Source organism: Sphaeramia orbicularis, chromosome 11 (assembly GCF_902148855.1).
Source record: "Sphaeramia orbicularis chromosome 11, fSphaOr1.1, whole genome shotgun sequence".
Taxonomy (NCBI): Eukaryota; Metazoa; Chordata; class Actinopteri; order Kurtiformes; family Apogonidae; genus Sphaeramia; species Sphaeramia orbicularis.
This window is the reverse complement of record NC_043967.1, coordinates 14698316-14715505: the sequence shown is the minus strand read 5'-3', so window position 1 is coordinate 14715505 and position 17190 is coordinate 14698316. Positions and strand designations below refer to the sequence as shown.

At 39.6% G+C, this 17190-nt stretch overlaps 1 protein-coding gene across 1 annotated transcript in view; it reads right to left on the bottom strand.

Annotated features, from left to right (window-relative positions):
* LOC115428848 (probable acyl-CoA dehydrogenase 6) overlaps positions 1-17190 on the bottom strand; it is a 48513-nt gene that overhangs the window by 18874 nt on the left and 12449 nt on the right. The window contains exon 4 of the mRNA XM_030148072.1: positions 15743-15863. Coding sequence (XP_030003932.1) covers positions 15743-15863 — 121 coding nt within the window. The remainder of the gene's footprint in view (positions 1-15742; positions 15864-17190) is intronic.

The following is a 17190-nucleotide window of genomic DNA, read 5'->3' as shown; positions in this document are numbered from 1 at the left end:
TACCCATGAACAAAAAATTGAAACAAATATGAACCTTGAAAAAAAAGTTTTTACAGTCTGGAAAATGGCCATTATCATTTCATACTGCTCAGTAAATGTAACCTGACATAAATTCGTTTCAGATAAATCTTGTGTTGATAGTGCCCCGTAAGACAAAGACAAAAAAGCAGAGTATTTGTGTCAGTCTGTGCTTGCTTTCCCCATGACTAACCACAGTGTGCCAGCCACTGGGTGATGGATACTGCCACTGACTGACAATGAATAATTATAAGTGACTTTACCACATGGAGGCTTGCAACTCTTGCAAAGTGGTGTAATATCACCTGTCAGGCTAGTTATCAAATAATGGAAAGCACAGCCGAGCAGACTGTCAAAAACAGACAGGGGATAAATGAAAGAGAGCGAATAAACGAGGACAGAGAAAGTGGGGGATATAGCTGGCCGTGCAAACAGGGGATTGGGACGGCCAAAAATAAGAGGAAACAGGTGCAGCTGTGCAGCGATAACTCTCTGAGAGCACTGGAAACCCTGCTGTGGATAATGTGGACCACGGGAAGCACTGAGATTTACTCCACTTTTAACAAAACAGCAGGCTGTCTGATTGAACAAGCAAGCAAAAGAAAAACTAACATGATTCTGTCACTAACGTCCATCCTATACACATGTTCCTTCTGAAGACCAGATGTTCCTCAGCATAGGAGCTCATCGGCTGGAGCTCCACAAGAAGTAGAGCATGAAAACAGGAGAATATAGGGAACAGGCTAAGCAGACAACAGCAATGTAAAGAGTGTGCTTCATCTTGTTTTGTTCTCTTTCTCTGTGTTGAATATTACATCTAAAATACAATAGACCTGTTGCTGTGTTGTAATCAAAGGGGCAAGAATGTGGCTTGGAATTCAAGCAAATGCAGACATTTAAGTGTAAATACCCCTGACACCCACTAGATGTTGGCTCCAATTAAGTTCTCTCTTGAAATAATGACTCTACTAAGTGTTCTGGTGATCGTTCTGCAAAATATTCCACTGTTAATCAGATTTTGGAGCTAATAAAAGGGTTTAATATCTGCACAGTCAACATTCATTGACTTTTGGAGCTTCTATTAATTGAATAAATTAATTTGTCAGTGTTTGTATGTTTAATAAGTTTATCACTTTATAGTGCAAGTCAGGAGTAGTATTAGCTCAAGTGGGAGTTTCACCCATTCGTTCTTGTGATTAGATTAGATTAGATTAGATTAGATTAGATTAGATTGATCCCACAACGGGGAAATTTACCAATCAAGGCAGCAACATAATAAAGTGCAAGAAAAAAAAAGTATACGTGTATAAGGATAGTGTAAAAAAAACAAGGTACTGTAAAAGCAAACAATATAAAATTAAAAAAAAATAATAATAATAATAGTAATAAAAACAAAAAAACTACACAGACTATATACCTATTTACTTTACTCTGGTTACCGTCCTACCCTCCTCAACCGGCCAATGGCTGAAGGCTATAAAATGGCAATCCAAGACAACAACAGATGACAGCATGGTTGATGTGAAGATGTCTTCTCTTGCAAAATTTATTAGGGCAGGGTTTTCCCTATCGAGATTCCAGATGGAGCATCCATGCAATTTGGAGACCACCTAAGCCAAATTAATCTACCATCAATGAGAAGAGAGTCAAAACTAACTACCGTTTGTCACATCCAATGGTTGCAGTTGTTCCTCAGTGGTGCCCCAAAATTATTCCTCATATTTGTGGTAAGCATTTTGGCACACTTATTGTAATAATGTTCCATAATGATGAGTAAATAAATAAATAAATATATAACCACGTTGACCCATGGGGAGCCACAGGCTGAAGTTCCTCTGATCCAGTTCATTCCTTTACTTTATTGGTAAATTCAACTAGTTGAATGTAATTGTTGAATCATTTTCAGGTGAATAACCTCTCAGCTGGCATGTCTGTCTCTGCACATGAAATTTGACACCATGGCAACATGGCCCTATTGTTTATCTGTTGCTAGATAATCCCCATCAATGATAATAATACATCAGTTTTATATAGCGCTTTTCTAAGTACTCAAAGACGCTTTACAATAAACAGCCAAGGGACTAACACACAGCAAACAGGTAAACAGATACGGCTAAACGGCAAACAAAGAACAAATACTCATGCAAAAATGTAGAGACAGATACGGAAAAAGAAAACACGAGAGAAGGTAGATGAGGGTGGATGAGGTGGAATAGTCACTTTTCGAATGATGATCTGAAGAGGTGGGATTTGAGTTGGCTTTTGAATGAGGTGAGTGTGTCGGAGTTCCAGATGTGAAGGGGTAGGGAGTTCCAGAAGGTTGGGGCGGCGACAGCAAAAGCTCTGTCACCCAGGGTACGGAACTTAGTCTTTGTAATGGGGGTGAGAAGGTTAGCATCAGCAGAGTGGAGGTGGCGATTTGGTGAGTGGCGGTGCAGTAAATCAGTCAGGTAAGAGGGGACAAGGTTGCGTAGGGTTTTGTAGGTGATGAGGAGGATCTTGAAGTTAATGCACTGTTGAATGGGAAGCCAGTGAAATTGACGGAGGATGGGTGTGTTGTCATCTCTGGAGCAGGAGTGGGTGAGTAACTGGGTGGCTGAGTTCTGAACATACTGCAATTTTTGGAGGGCAGTGGAAGGAAGGTCATAAAGAATGCTGTTGCAATAATCTAGTATGGAAGTGATGAAAGCGTGGATGAGTGTTTCGGCAGCTGGTGGGGGGGGGCAATGTTGCGAAGAATGATAATTCTATAATTCTGGGCATAGCAATGTGATTGGCCATTGGGAGGCTATTGTATTCCAAAATTACTAATATCTCCCAAAATACTGGCTCTATCAACTTGCCATTTTTGCTACTCGGTTCCTTGACCAAAAATACCTAAGTATGCCAAACTGCAGTAGTCAGCTCTTTCCAGATTTTGTGTGATGCCCGAGACACACAGAGTTCACTTCTCTTTTATAATAGGATTTTGAATGGAGGGACCAGTGGACCCCACACCTGGAGAAATTAGCCTTCCACAAACAAAATTCAGACTCAAGACTTGACTTTCATAAATATGGTAAGCATAATGGTTAAAAACAATATGGACTGAGCCTCAAGTTCAGTGAATTTCTCTCAATTCCAAACAACCTAGAATTAATGCCACACCTTTTTAGCCACCAAAACATGAACATGCATACTAAATTGTTTGTTGCATGGAACTATGATAAGATATAATTTTATTGATCCCACTGTCAGGAAACTGCAGTGTTTACAGCAGCAAAAACACAAGAAACAAAGTGTACAAAGTCAGGCAGAAACATTCAAAACGAAACATGACATATAAAGGACAACGTACTATTTATATCATTTGTACATAAATGGCATCCCTCAAGGTGTTTCCTGAGGTGTCACATTTATTAGAGGCATGAGATCACAATGCCCTTCACATTCGGCCAGCAAAATCATGTGAGTTCATCCTGGAGTACAAGGGAACATTTGTGCTAAATTTTAAGACACTTTGTCAAGTTGTTCTTTGTGTTGTAAATGTGAAGAGATGGACGGAGGGACAGCCTGAAAGAAATGCACGGACACATCTGAGGTCATTACAGTTTCAATGGGATAATATAAACCCCTCATTACTGGAAAACTAAGGGAAATCCTTGCTACTAGGAATGTGCCAATTGTGAAATTCTGGGCTGATGCCAATGTTTAACTCAGGGGTCACCAACCTTTTCTCTTCTGTGAGCAACTTTTACATAATGAAGTTGTCGGAGGGCTACGCTAATTTAGCAACATTTATTTACATACCTAATTTGCATACACACTCGTATTTTGTATAATACGTTTCAAACATTGTGCTCTTCATTTATTATTTTATTTATTTATATTTATTTGTTTTAACATTTACAATACTTAAATAGTGTTAAAATGAAACTATTATTTTACTTTTATTAAGAAAATCAAAAGTAGAAAAAAACAGATACAAGCATTTGCATGCTGTATTCCTAAATATTTTAATACTATGTCAAATATGAAATGGAACAATCCTGCATATTTTTATAGCATTATTAAAAACAAATAATACACACCTGTATGTGCATTTTTAATACTTTGAAATTCTGAAAAGGAATGTTGTCACTGTATTTCTGAAGGATTTGACCTTTTCTAAATTCACATATGCTGTCAAAACATATCAACTAAAAACAGAACAACTTTGTGCACATAAATCCACCATCCCCCTGTCACTTCTACAGAGTCATCACACTGGAGTAAAACGCAGAGGCACCTGTCCAGCTCCGACTCCAGCTGTCTGAGCGCATGCGCACATAGCACACATATGTTTGCGCTTGTCCAGGATGTGAATCACTTTACTGATGCCTCGGTTGAAACGCTGGCCTTGGTCAGTTTAGTGAACATGGACTGTTGTTTTTGGACTTTAGTTTTCAGCTCTTTTTCCTTCTCTTTACAGAGGCTGATTCCCATTGGAGAATCTCCAGAAAAGTTGCTGTGAACTTTGGTGAAATTCCACTCCACGTTGCATCTTTTACCAACTACCAGGCTCACACCACAGATCAGACACACACTCACACACTTGTCTTTCACATTTGTCAAACAGAAGTCTGTGTTTTATTGTTGGTGAAAATAACTCCGTGAGTATACTCAGCCCACATCGTTGCGGGGCTAAACCCACTTCCTCCCTGACATCTGGCTCATCCTGCTCCTCCTGGGCCCCGCCCCTCTCCAATGACAGACAGCAAACCAGTGCTAAAGTTTGATTGACAGCTAGTTGACGGTTCATCTCGGGAGGGGGGCAGGACACTTGTAATTTTGACTGGGTGGAAATTTAGACCTGTTCAACCAAATGACAAGTCAACTTTGTGTTCTTATATTATTGACCCTTGGCAGCTACCGGTAGAGCGCGAGCAACGTGTTGGAGACATCTGGACTAGTTCTAGTTTTAGAACAGGCCTGTGGGCGACTCATGTGGTCCTTGCGGGCGACCTGGTGCCCATTGGTGACCCCTGGTTTAACTCATGAAGACCCAAACCTCCACCATCGAACAAGAATGTCTACTGATGTAAACCGTTTAAAGCTATACCGTATGATGTGGCATTTTTACACTTTTCTTTTGTCATCTTAAAATGCTCCTAATAAGTGTGTGTCAAACTAAAATGTAAAAGAAATCCACCAGGTATTGAAACTCAAAAATGTTTAATTATCATATATTTCTAATAAAAGTCTGACCGATCATTTTAATCGGTCCGAATAAAATAATTGGCCGAACCTGACTGAACCTCCTGTCAATCATCCATTACGGCCGTCCAGCATCCGATCCATTATCGCCGCCTCACATCCGATATGTGTCCCTCTGAATCTGACGCTTCACTGGCGCTGCTTCTCCTGTTACTGACCACAGTCTACTGTCTAAGATGTGTTTGGATAGAACTGACATGCACATGTGGAAGGGAAAAAACTGATTTAACAGAAACAACAACTGAGGGGGACAAACGGGAGTCTGATGAATGAAGGATGGAGATAAAAGTCCGGAAGTCAGCTGTACTGGACTGAACAGGTCTGCATAAAGCTCAGCTTTTATGACGGTGGGACTCATACAGGTACATGTACATGGTGTCACACAATGTAAGATGATGTAGGATGATAAATGTATGGACTATGAAACCTCAAATGTCCACGGGAAAATTCGCGGAGGCCGCGCGTCCACAGTGTGCGCGCCCATCCCCTGGGCACTGCAGTGAAGACACTGACCCAGTACTGCACAGACCAGGTCTACTGATGGAACAGGGGCCGCGGGCCCGCGGCAGGTGGATGATGTATCTGATTACTGAGGGAGGGGTCCGCGGACATGCCAAAACGGACCGGACCTCCGCCTCTGCTTCCTCCTCCGTTTCCATTGCGCATGAGGAGAGAGGAGGAGGAGCCTCAGAGCTCAGGCAGAGGGAAGGGGGCGGGGCTTTGGAGGGAGGCGGGTTGTTCATGTTCAAACTTTTACCAAAGGCGGCCTTACACTGTGCGAGTTTAGAGACGATTTCTCACTCGTGCGACTATTTCTGGGATCGGGCCCGATGTGCCTCTAATCGTGTGTCGTGCTTCGTGCAGTGTACATGGCGTAAAGAGAAGCGATTAGCACCTCACGACCAGCAATCGTGTGTTCGCAAGGAATACGGAGCTGTTTGAAATCCTGCTCGCTCCTCGTGAGTGTATCGTACTGTCAAAGCAGTGCCACAAACCGATGTGCCTCAAATTCTCACACTGTGCATGCGTGAACACAGACGCGTACAGTAGCGTACAAGCTAACAGTAGCTGTCTGTTGTCCTTGTGCAGTTTGGCTGTTGCAGTTTACCTCTAGTTCCTGCTGTAGGATGACAGCCTATACTGTCCACGTCTGGCCAACCAATGCCTGCACCGAACACATCGTTGTCTTTTCTTCTTTTTTGATTCCTCACAGATAATGGCACCTATTACCAAAGCAGCTCATTGGTTTTTGTTTAGCACTACCATTTCGTGGCTCACGCCAATACACAATCGTCTATGCACTTTTACGGATTCCTTGGTATTTTAACGTTATATTTCCGGATACAACACTCAAACGTGTCGTGCGTCCTGTGGTGTATGGTCCTACAGTGTGAGCAGTCAGGTCACATACGAGCGTCGGTCCGTGCAGTGTGAGAACAGGAATCGTGAGTCTGACTGTACGACTGATTCGCACAGTTTGAGATGGAGCTGCGTGCAACGATTGAAATAATCGCACAGTGTATGGCCGCCTTAAGTGCTGTGAGAAATGCCACATCGGTAGGTATAGCTTTAATACCCACTGATTCACTAATCCTATCAATACATGTAAATAACTGGTGTAAAACAGTTTGTCATCTTTTCATGGTCATCAGATATGACCCATTTGGACGTTCACAGGCTCCGTAGTGAACGTGGAAACGCCATCATTTTCTTCAACATTGATTCACCAGTAAAACCCATAGAGTTGGATCAACGACAGTGGATGGAGACACTGGGTTTATGGTCAGTTATTGATATATTTGCTGAAAAAGTCCCTTTTCCTCAGTTTTTTCTGTTTTTGATATAATAACCCTAAACTTTAATGTGAGTTTTTATGAACGTCTACATGATCAGTAAATTAAATATAGGAAAATACATGACTGACACTGAAAAAATGCAAAATACAGCAGATAATATTATAATAATTGGTGATAAATCATTTAAGAAAGGTTAAATAGAGAGACAAATTTACTTTGGGAACTGTCATAAAAGTAGCGCAGGGTCTTTTTGGGTTCAAATCATTTTAACCCAGATAGATTGTCATTTATATCATCTTTTGTCCTGGAAGAATAACAACATGTTCGGCCTTTGCACCCTTCAGTTTTTCAGCCCCTCATCCCACTGTCTTTGAAATACCACAAATGATATCACAACAGCACGACAGACAAACATTGTCCAGTTGGTCAGTATAGGTGTAAAGCACCCTATGAGTATGTACTACGTAAGTAAGTAAGTCGTATGAGTGTAACTGATAACAGATCTCTGCAGGAAAATAGGCCATAGAATCACTGTCATAGGACCTACATACAGTATGATGGATCTGTAACTACAAATAGCTGTGACACACACACACACATTTAAAAAGTGAAAGTTTCCGAACCATCTAACTTTTACGATGTATTCATGGGCCTAATTTCCTCATCATCTCTAAAAAGTACTGTTTGTACTCTTGTCTAAACATTAGTATCCAGTACAGTGAGGTAAAGGGAAAACAGTGCAGGCTGCCAGGATCTATCTGTCAGGAGGAGGCAGGGTCAGTGCCACGGTGTCATCTGTGGTTCCCTCCCTGTCCGACCAAGGGAAAACAGGCCCACAGCCAAGGGTCAACTGTATCTTCTCCCTTGCTGTGGATTCCTCAGGAAAATGTCCCCGCTGCTATGTTTTGGTAATAATTCCCTTCCTTGTGCGTGGATAAGAAGTGGAAACTGATGATGTTGTAAATGCCTACTTTAAATTCGCTAGCATTTTCAAACTCCTCCAAGTTCTAACTTTGACTTTAATTTATTTAATTCAACTCTCAGTCAGATTTTCCCTAGATTTAAAGTCAATAAATCCCACCGAGAGGAGCTCTAAGTAGTTAATAGGATTTCTTTCTAAAACAGAGTGTCTTTATCTTAAAGCAAGGCAGATAATACTCATTTATCAAGCCGATACAATTTCATTCTGATAATTCTTCAAACATGAAGTTTCTTTGTAGTATGTTTTGCCTCTAGTACAAAAATGAACTTTGGGGACTTCATCATGTAATAATAGATTTTTCCTCTTGCAAACTTTTGCAATGGACTTGTCTTGACTTATTTTCTAACCAGGGGCAAATGTTTTTTATTATTCCACCAGATGAATCATTATTCTGTGGAACAGACTCTTAAATCCTGATTCCCAATAGGGGGTATGCACATACGTCACTTCCCCCCCAGGCCATGCCCCTTTACGTCAGACTGAGTGTCAAAACCCAACCTGCTCAACATGACGGAGTATAGCAGCAAACACAGCAAGACCAGGAAAATGTGAAATATGAAATTAAATGAAGGACAACTGGACTGGACACGGATCCGTATGAACTACCAAAGAACAAGTGGTCGACAAACACTGACATGTGGACAGAAATCGTGTATCCTGACATCCAGGGTGGAGGGGATCATCGCTATTTTTACCTGAAACAAATATACATGGTTTCATCATTACTGACAACCAGGGTCCAAAACTAGGGCCCAGAACCAGCTGATCCAAAGTGCATTTACAGTTGATCGTGTACTGACCCCAGTGAATATATGCGTGATCTACTGGCACTGAGGAGATTTACTGAGTCTAGTTCAGATCAAGTACTTTATACAACACAGATACTACTGCTGTGGACCAGCAGGGTACGACTGGATTCTTGTAAATTATGATATTTTTCCCACCTGTTTTTAAATTACGACATTATTCTTGTAATATTTATTGTCTTGTATATTTATTTCTTTATTGTCGGAATATGATGATTTTAATCTCATAAACAAATGACATTTTTGTTAAATTCTGAGTTTTTTTATAACTATGACTTTATTCTCATAACACTGTGATTCTTTTGTATTCGAATTCATTCTCATAAAATTACGGGTTTTATATCGATATTTTATGACTTTATACTTATAGTGACAAGCGTTTTTATTTTCTCATGTGGCCCTAATACGCTGTCATTGCTTTATTCTCCAGTTCCCCCGTATTTGAAAAACTGGGTTAGCCTCAGTTTAAGTTAGTTTACAAATCATGTAGGAGCACAAGGTTCATAATCTCAAAATGAAGACAAAAACCATGAAAGATCTGATCATGAAACCAAGGGCTTTACTAAGAAGTAACGTCAGCCAAAACAATACGTAATTTAAGGTATGATTTGACCCAAAAATACAGCATAAATTAATGTTACCTGACACAAAACAGGATCCACAGATCTAGGTTTGGTTTCCTGGATTTGTGGATCCATCTACTTCTGTTTTCTTTGTCTTTCGGTGCCTGTAAAACGATAGCTCCACCTGTTTTTCAAACCTGTTCATACAATCAATCTCACAACAGCTCTTCCCCATTTTTTTATTAAATGTTGTTCTTCAGTTTAGACAGTATTCAAGCCAACGCTGCTACTCATCTCCCTCTTTCTGCCACTCAGTGGGCGGAACCGCGGTGACGTCACGTGCATACCCTCTATTGTGTAATCCTGTCAGAATCAATGAACCAAATGCTACATTCTTTGACAGTCTGCTTCATTACCAAGTGCACCAAACTAATGAGTCTTATTGAGAACATTTCTTCCTATTATCAGAGCAAATGTCAAACCAAATGCAGTGATAATTATCAGAGGATGTCTTTAATGTCAAAAACCCACATATGCAACATGTAGCCATCGTTACACCAGAACACTGATTAGGAAGGACATGTTTTTGAGCGTCTCTTTCAGATTTCTTTTCTTTTGCGGTGCATCACATGAGGTAATCTAACACCTGCTCATACAGTGTGTCTTCACTCAGTCTGTCTCTCCTCTAATCCTGTCAACTAATGCTCGTGCCTTGTGTACTCAGCACATTGTAATTGCTTTGCCCTCCCTCATGTCTGACCTACAGACTTGCAGTCTTCATCCCGAGGCCCACTGGCTGCTATGGCTGTTCGCACTTTCAGAATTACATGTCACAGCTTCAAACACATAGCCTCGGCAGCCATCTGGTTTTCTCAGTGTATTCAAAACTGCGAAAACAGTCTGGAACTAGGCCAATTGCGGTGAAATATGCACAATCTATTCTATACGACCAATCACAAGTCTGGGGGGGGGGGGGTTTCCCAATGCGTCACATGCACCAGCTTCTTTTTGTCGTGAGTCTAAGTCAGTTCCAAGTCTGCAAACCTCTTTACAGCTGTTGTTGGTTGTTTACTCGATTCAAAAATAAGGACTGAATTACAGATTGCACCCTGTAAGTGTAAGTTTCTACTCGACCACCACCACCACACGCCATGCTGGAAACATGCTGAGGTTTGCTGACATTAGGGATCTGCTCATCGAATCACTGCGTCACATGCGTCTTATCTGTGGTTGGTTTACTTGGCGCCTGATAGTCCCGCCTTCATATTTGGATTCAAGCCCCACGATTCCAGACAGATTTCTCATTGAGAAAGATGATGGTTGACCAGGCTATCAACCACAGCCGCAACAAGACAACAGATGCCCATCAGCGGCTATTAGGGCTGGGTAAAAAAAATAGATTTGATTGATTTTGGATTGACTTCATTTTAATTTTACGTTATTGATTAATAGTGGATGAGATCGATTTTTCAGAGCAGGACCGCGAGTACCTGACCCCGGTATCACCGAGGCATGGCTGGCTCCATCTTGTGGGCCCCCGGGGGAGACGGGGTGCTTCGATCTCACTCGCAACAGTTCTGGCATGGGAGGGGGGTGGATGAAGGGTGGGGAAAACACGTCCACAGGAGGTCCTTCCGGCCTAAAACTTGAACCTACAGTGTGGAGGAATTCGCCACCCAGACCGTCTGGTGAGCGGAGGCTCTCCAAGGCGGGTTTTGGAAGCGGCCGTTCTGGGAATATTACCTTGGATCCATATTCAGCCATAGGGGAGTGTGGAGTTAGAGGAATAGTAAAGCGTCTTCAGTTTCACTAGTCGCTTTTCCATTGACCCTCAAATTGCGCAAATATAGCTTGCGCATAAAAATTTACCTAATGGAAAAATGACAATTTCGCCAAAAGTCTCATTTTTTGATTAAAAGTTTTTGCGCTGGCAAGAGGTGGTTTTTTTGGGCATAGCACAAATGGTATATCACGCAAAACTGCAATGGAAAGATCTTTTTCACAACTACAGTCATGTGAATAAAAAAAACAAAACAAAAGCGGATGTTGATGTATGTTACTACAAGTGAAGAAGAAGAAGAAACATGTTGCGGTATGTGTGGACACACCAGGAAACCCAATCATTTTTTTAGTAGGAGACAGATGGGTAATATATAATAATAATGAATATATCTGTAAATCAACACCATATTTATGTTCATCGCCATGTTTATGGAAGCACTTCTCATATCATCTCGCGATCATAAATAAACAAATCATCGCATTTGTGATTTTAATGGAAAAACCGACATTACGCACTTCTGTTTTTCTGACATTTAGTAAATATCGGTAAAGTTTTGTGCAGATGTCCATGGAAAAGCGACTACTTTCACTTGCACTGCCCCCCCCCGCCCCCCGAACTAATCTATTAATACTGAATTGAAATCGGATTGAATCGTCATCAGTCGATTATGAAACCTTACAAATCGAAATCAAATTGATTAAGGAAATTGGCCATGATACCCAGCCCTAGCTGCTATTGAGAAAAGACAACGATAACTGTAATTTGATTAGAGATCTGCTGTCATACACTTCCCGCAAAACCTCCTCCCTGTGTTCAGAATGACCGACGCATCAACACCACCACCATATGCTTGACGGGCCTGTACTGAACTTATCCCACACCCTCCTCCACCACCAGCAGTGACACAGCTGGATACACATCTGGATATGGGCTACAGCGTGGCAGACAGCTGGTGTGGGATGTTGCTGTGACACCAACACCCATCATCACAGTGGGAGTATTTCTAAACCAGACCTGACTGTAATGAATGCCTGTCAGAGAGGGAGAAAATGAATTGAATGTCATTTAAGCTAGGAAAAAGAAATGCTCCAAAAAAGATCCCAATGTTGAGACTAATGTAAACCACAACTGTAATTGATGATTCTAGTTCATGACTCTTTTATTTTTCATGGCTTGCTTTATAGATAAAAATGCTGTCCTTAAACGCTGAGTGGTTTTTCTTGGTTTAAGCTGCGTAATATTTATGATGTGCCATGGCGTTTTCTTTTAATTTTGTTCAGATGTTAAAGATTTATTAAAGTAGTTTCTGCGAATGCAATGAAAACAGCATGTTTCAACAAATATCCCATTGACTCAAGCGCAGATGATTAATCAGATGTCGTACGTAGCAACTGAAATGAACAGAAATACAGAGAGAGAATCCTGTGAACTAGACCCACATTTGTAAAAGTTCACAGACACAAATAGACTGAAAAAAACATTAATTTTAACTACTTTAAATTAAACTTGTCACTGAGACAAAGCAAGAAAGGTGCACTGTTTGGCACTTGGATGTGACTTCCCAGCAGGATTGTTATCTCCTTAGATCCTCTCGTATAAAACGTGTCCCTTTCGATATTAAAAAAAGACGGCTCTTTAAATCAAACAGACCTTCTAATTAGTCCTGATATTACACAAATCCCACTGGATTAATTCAATCTTCATCAGTTCTAAGAAGCAGCTGTCTGTTTAAAACCGAGCAAACACACTGACCATCTCAGAAGGGCTGAAACTGATCCCAGAATGCATTGCTACATTTGTCACAATACTGAAATATGAGGTGGCCATTAGTTGTCACACAAACTTTGAATAATGACATGAACAAATGCACTTTATGCCATCACTGTTACCCATACATCTTAAGAAGGAGAAAAAGGTTTTATTTGTGTAATTTAGAACTTGCAAAATAAATAATACTTTATTTACCTTTTGCTAATAAAAACTAAACATGGCAGATATGACATAAAAATTAAAAATACTTTGAGTGCCTTGAAACATGCTAAAGAAATCCAATCCATTATTTGTTTTATTATTATTATTATTATTATTATTATTATTATTGCTAAAATATATAAATCTCATTACTAAAATATTCAACCACGGTACAAAAATGTAAATAAACTGTGATAGAGAAGTGAAGCCCTGTGGTGGTCAATGGCTAAAGACAAATAATTTTTACACAGGTGATATTTGTTTATTTAAATAAACAATATAACAAATATGAGTGAAGAAAGTCAGTTATGCATTTTTTTTTTAATCTTTATGCATGCACATGTTTTTTGCACTTCAATGCTGTTGCCTTGACCAATGAATTTCCCTGTTGTGGGATCAATAAAGTCTAATCTAATCTAATCTAAAGTAGCATCTAGTTTTATGTTAAATGGCTCAATGGACTGCATCTCTTGTCACACATGATACATATCACCAAGACCAACACAGCCATTAATTTGGCCTAATGGGCTCTATGCACAGCCCCACTACTTCCTGAATTTCAGGTCGGTCCTTTATTTCCTGTCTTTCATTATTGGACACACTGATTAATCCAGGTGTGCCTCCTACTTCTTGTTGTGACTATTGATTAAATAGTCACACCATGATTAATCAGTGTGTCCACTAATGAAAGACAGGAAATAAAGGACCCACCTGAAGTTCAGGAAGTAGTGGGGCTGTGCATAGAGCCCATTCACCTCATTGTTGAAGAGTTGAGGGAGTATTAAAAGAAGAGGAATCAATACAAGTCTGGTCATGTTGAAAACACAGACGCATCCTCAGCAGCTGTGGAGGTGGACATTTATGATGATGTCACTACTGCAGCTTTCAGGTCTGTGGTCTTCATATTTATGTATTTTCACACACTGGTACTTCAACAGTTTTATAACAAATTGTGACTTTCTTGGATCATAAAATTATGCTTTAAACTGACAAACATCATATTGTTAGCCTCACAGCATAATTGCCTCAGTCATATTTTTGGCCAGATTGTCATATGTACGTAACTTTACTAACATCGATACTTCATTTTTCATCATTGGCTGTGACATGAAAAAAAAAACAAAAAAACAAAAAAAAAAACTTTGGTGACAAAACAGTGTCAAAAAAATAACTGCTCTCACACCACTGAATGCAATCCATTTTTTTTCCCTAATGAGTTTTCATGGGGCTTAACAGGAAGGGGCCAGAGTAAAGGTGAAAGTTTGTAAGTGTAAACATTTTCATGTAATTTAACTTTTTTTACACTAAAACAAAGAGAAAAATTTGGAGTTGTCATCATTTATAGGTTACTGTTTTCTTTTTGTGTCCTACTTGAGATTAAATAGGTCTTTATGTGAAACCTGAACTAAAATGATTTTGAAACCTTTGATTAGGGATGGGAATTGATAAGAATTTAACGATTCCATTATCGATTTTGCTTATCGATCCGATTCCTTATTGATTCTCTTATCGATTATCATTGGGTGAGGGAATAAAAGAGTATAAACAGGTGTGTTTGCATTAACTGTCTTTTATATTTCCATCTTTGCAGAGAAAATATAGCATATACAGTATGTACAAACAATAATAACAGATGACGCCAGGTCCGGTTTGGGGGGGCGTGCACAGTGAAAGTGAAACTGAAGACGCTTTATTAATTCTTCTATTGCCGCATTTCCACTACGTGGAACCAGTTCGACTCTGCCCGTCTCTCGATGTTGTGCACCTCATTTCCTTTCCCCTACCTTTGGAAACTTGTATTTGAGGAGGTACAACATTTGTTTCCCGCACTGGAACCGGAACTAGGCCCGGATGACGGCCTGGTGTTCACTCTGCTGCTAGATTCACAAGTGCCGTTAAGGATTGTATCAAATACATGACATTCCTGTAAATGAATCACATGCTGTGTGGACAAATGTTTGAACATATTGGAGGGATTCCATCCTTTTGAAGAAATGGATGCTTTGCAAGTTTTACAAGTGGCCCTGGTGTCGTCTCTTTAGACCGTTTCTGTCTCAACGCCATGTTGGCTACGTTTTTAGTCTCTACCGTTTTTAATCACACTGTTATTTATTTATTTATATTTATATATATATATATATATATATATATATATACACTATTATTGTCTTGTCTATTTTTTATTATTATCATGTGGTGCAGAGTAGCCCCACAGCAATTTCGTTGTAACTTTTGTGCAATGACAATAAAGGCTATTCTATTCTATTCTATTCTATTCTGACCAAAACAATGCAGCGTACATGTGATGTCATCGCACATGCGCAACAAAGGAGGAATTGATAAGCAGAATCATTAACCAGGCTGGCAAACGATTCCAAGGAATCGAGCTACTGGGATTCGGTTCTCAAAAGAACCGGTTCTCGATTCCCATCCCTACCCTTGATTGTTAAAACCTTCAGTGTAAAGTCACCAAATTCACCCCACTGGCATCTGACCTAACACAGTCTTGGTTAAAGAAAATCAATGTTACATTTGTTTTTACTTTTAAAAAGCGAGTTTAAAGGACCACATCATCTCAGACATCTTACCCACTGGTTTGTTGACCCCTAGAAACCCAGCGGTTCCTAAGATCTTGAAGATTTTGTGGGCTGGAAACTTCCCTTCTGCTTCCCACTGATCCACATATGGGTTGATCTCCTGGTCGATGATCTACAGAAAGAAACAAAACAGGACAGACTGAGTTTTGAGCATAAATGTACATACCCATGCACCATGCTTATACATAAAAATGTACTGATTGCTTCTTTTTTTTTTTTTTTTTTTTTTAACTAAAAATTATTCTGCTGGTGAATAAGAGCCTTGCTGTTCTATTTCTCCAAAGGCCCTAAAGGCTATACATTATGGGTGGAAAAAGACCTACACAGCACATTGATTGTTACACATAGGCCTCCTGCTGTGTAATGCACATCTCTACTTAAGTCTATGTAATCTATCTCTAGCAGACACATAGATAAGGTATTACATATCCATGAATACAAACAGCCTAGAAAATGTAATACATGCTGAACCTCTAACAATGACAGTGACAGACACAGTAACAATATGTATAGCATACAGTTTTCTATTTATACATTATCAGTCCCCTAGTGATAACTAAAGCACTGACATACATGACGAGCTGCAGGCTGATAAAACAACCAACTGGTTCAATCTTATTGAATGCTTCATATGGAATACTGTTATTTTTAACTAATACATTTGTTGACAATATTGTGCTGGTGTTCAGTATATCTGCATTCATCTATTTTTGTTCCAGTATTTTAGAAGTCGGTGTAACATATTCTACTACTTTAACAGTGGAAGCATTCTGAAATAATATGCAGAGCAGTGGGCAGAACTAAAGCTTCAGGGTTGGCATTTAATCCATAAAGACCTTGTGCCACTTATGTGGCAATTCCCAAATAAAGTTTTGTCTACATTTAACCTTTATTATTTTAATTAGCACCATTTATTATAGTATTACCCACTGAATTTTGTGTTTTTTCAGTGTAAATAATGTATTTCCCTATATTTAATTCACTGATCCTATAGATGTTCATTAAAGCTCAGATTAAAGTTGAGGGTTATTGTATTAGAAACAGAGAAAACTGAAGGAAAAGTGACTTTTTCAGTAAAGATATCAATAACTGAACATAAATCAAGTGTGCCCATCCATTGTCATTAATCAAACTCTATGGGTTTTACTGGTGCATCAATGTTGTAGAAGATGACAGTGTTTCTACATTCACTACGGAGCCTCTGAACGTCCAAATGGGTCATATCTGATGACCATGAAAGCTGCAAAAACATCACAAATGACTCATTTTTGTGTGATTATACACTTTTTGTTGCATTCAATTACTGCAGTTTCCTAAAAACAATGTAGAGACTCAAATAGTAATTAGGCTCAATACTCATTTGTGACCCAATAGAAGTGTGCAGTTGAATATTTGTCTTAGGAGACATTTCCTTCTGGCTGTATTTTTTTGTCTTTCCT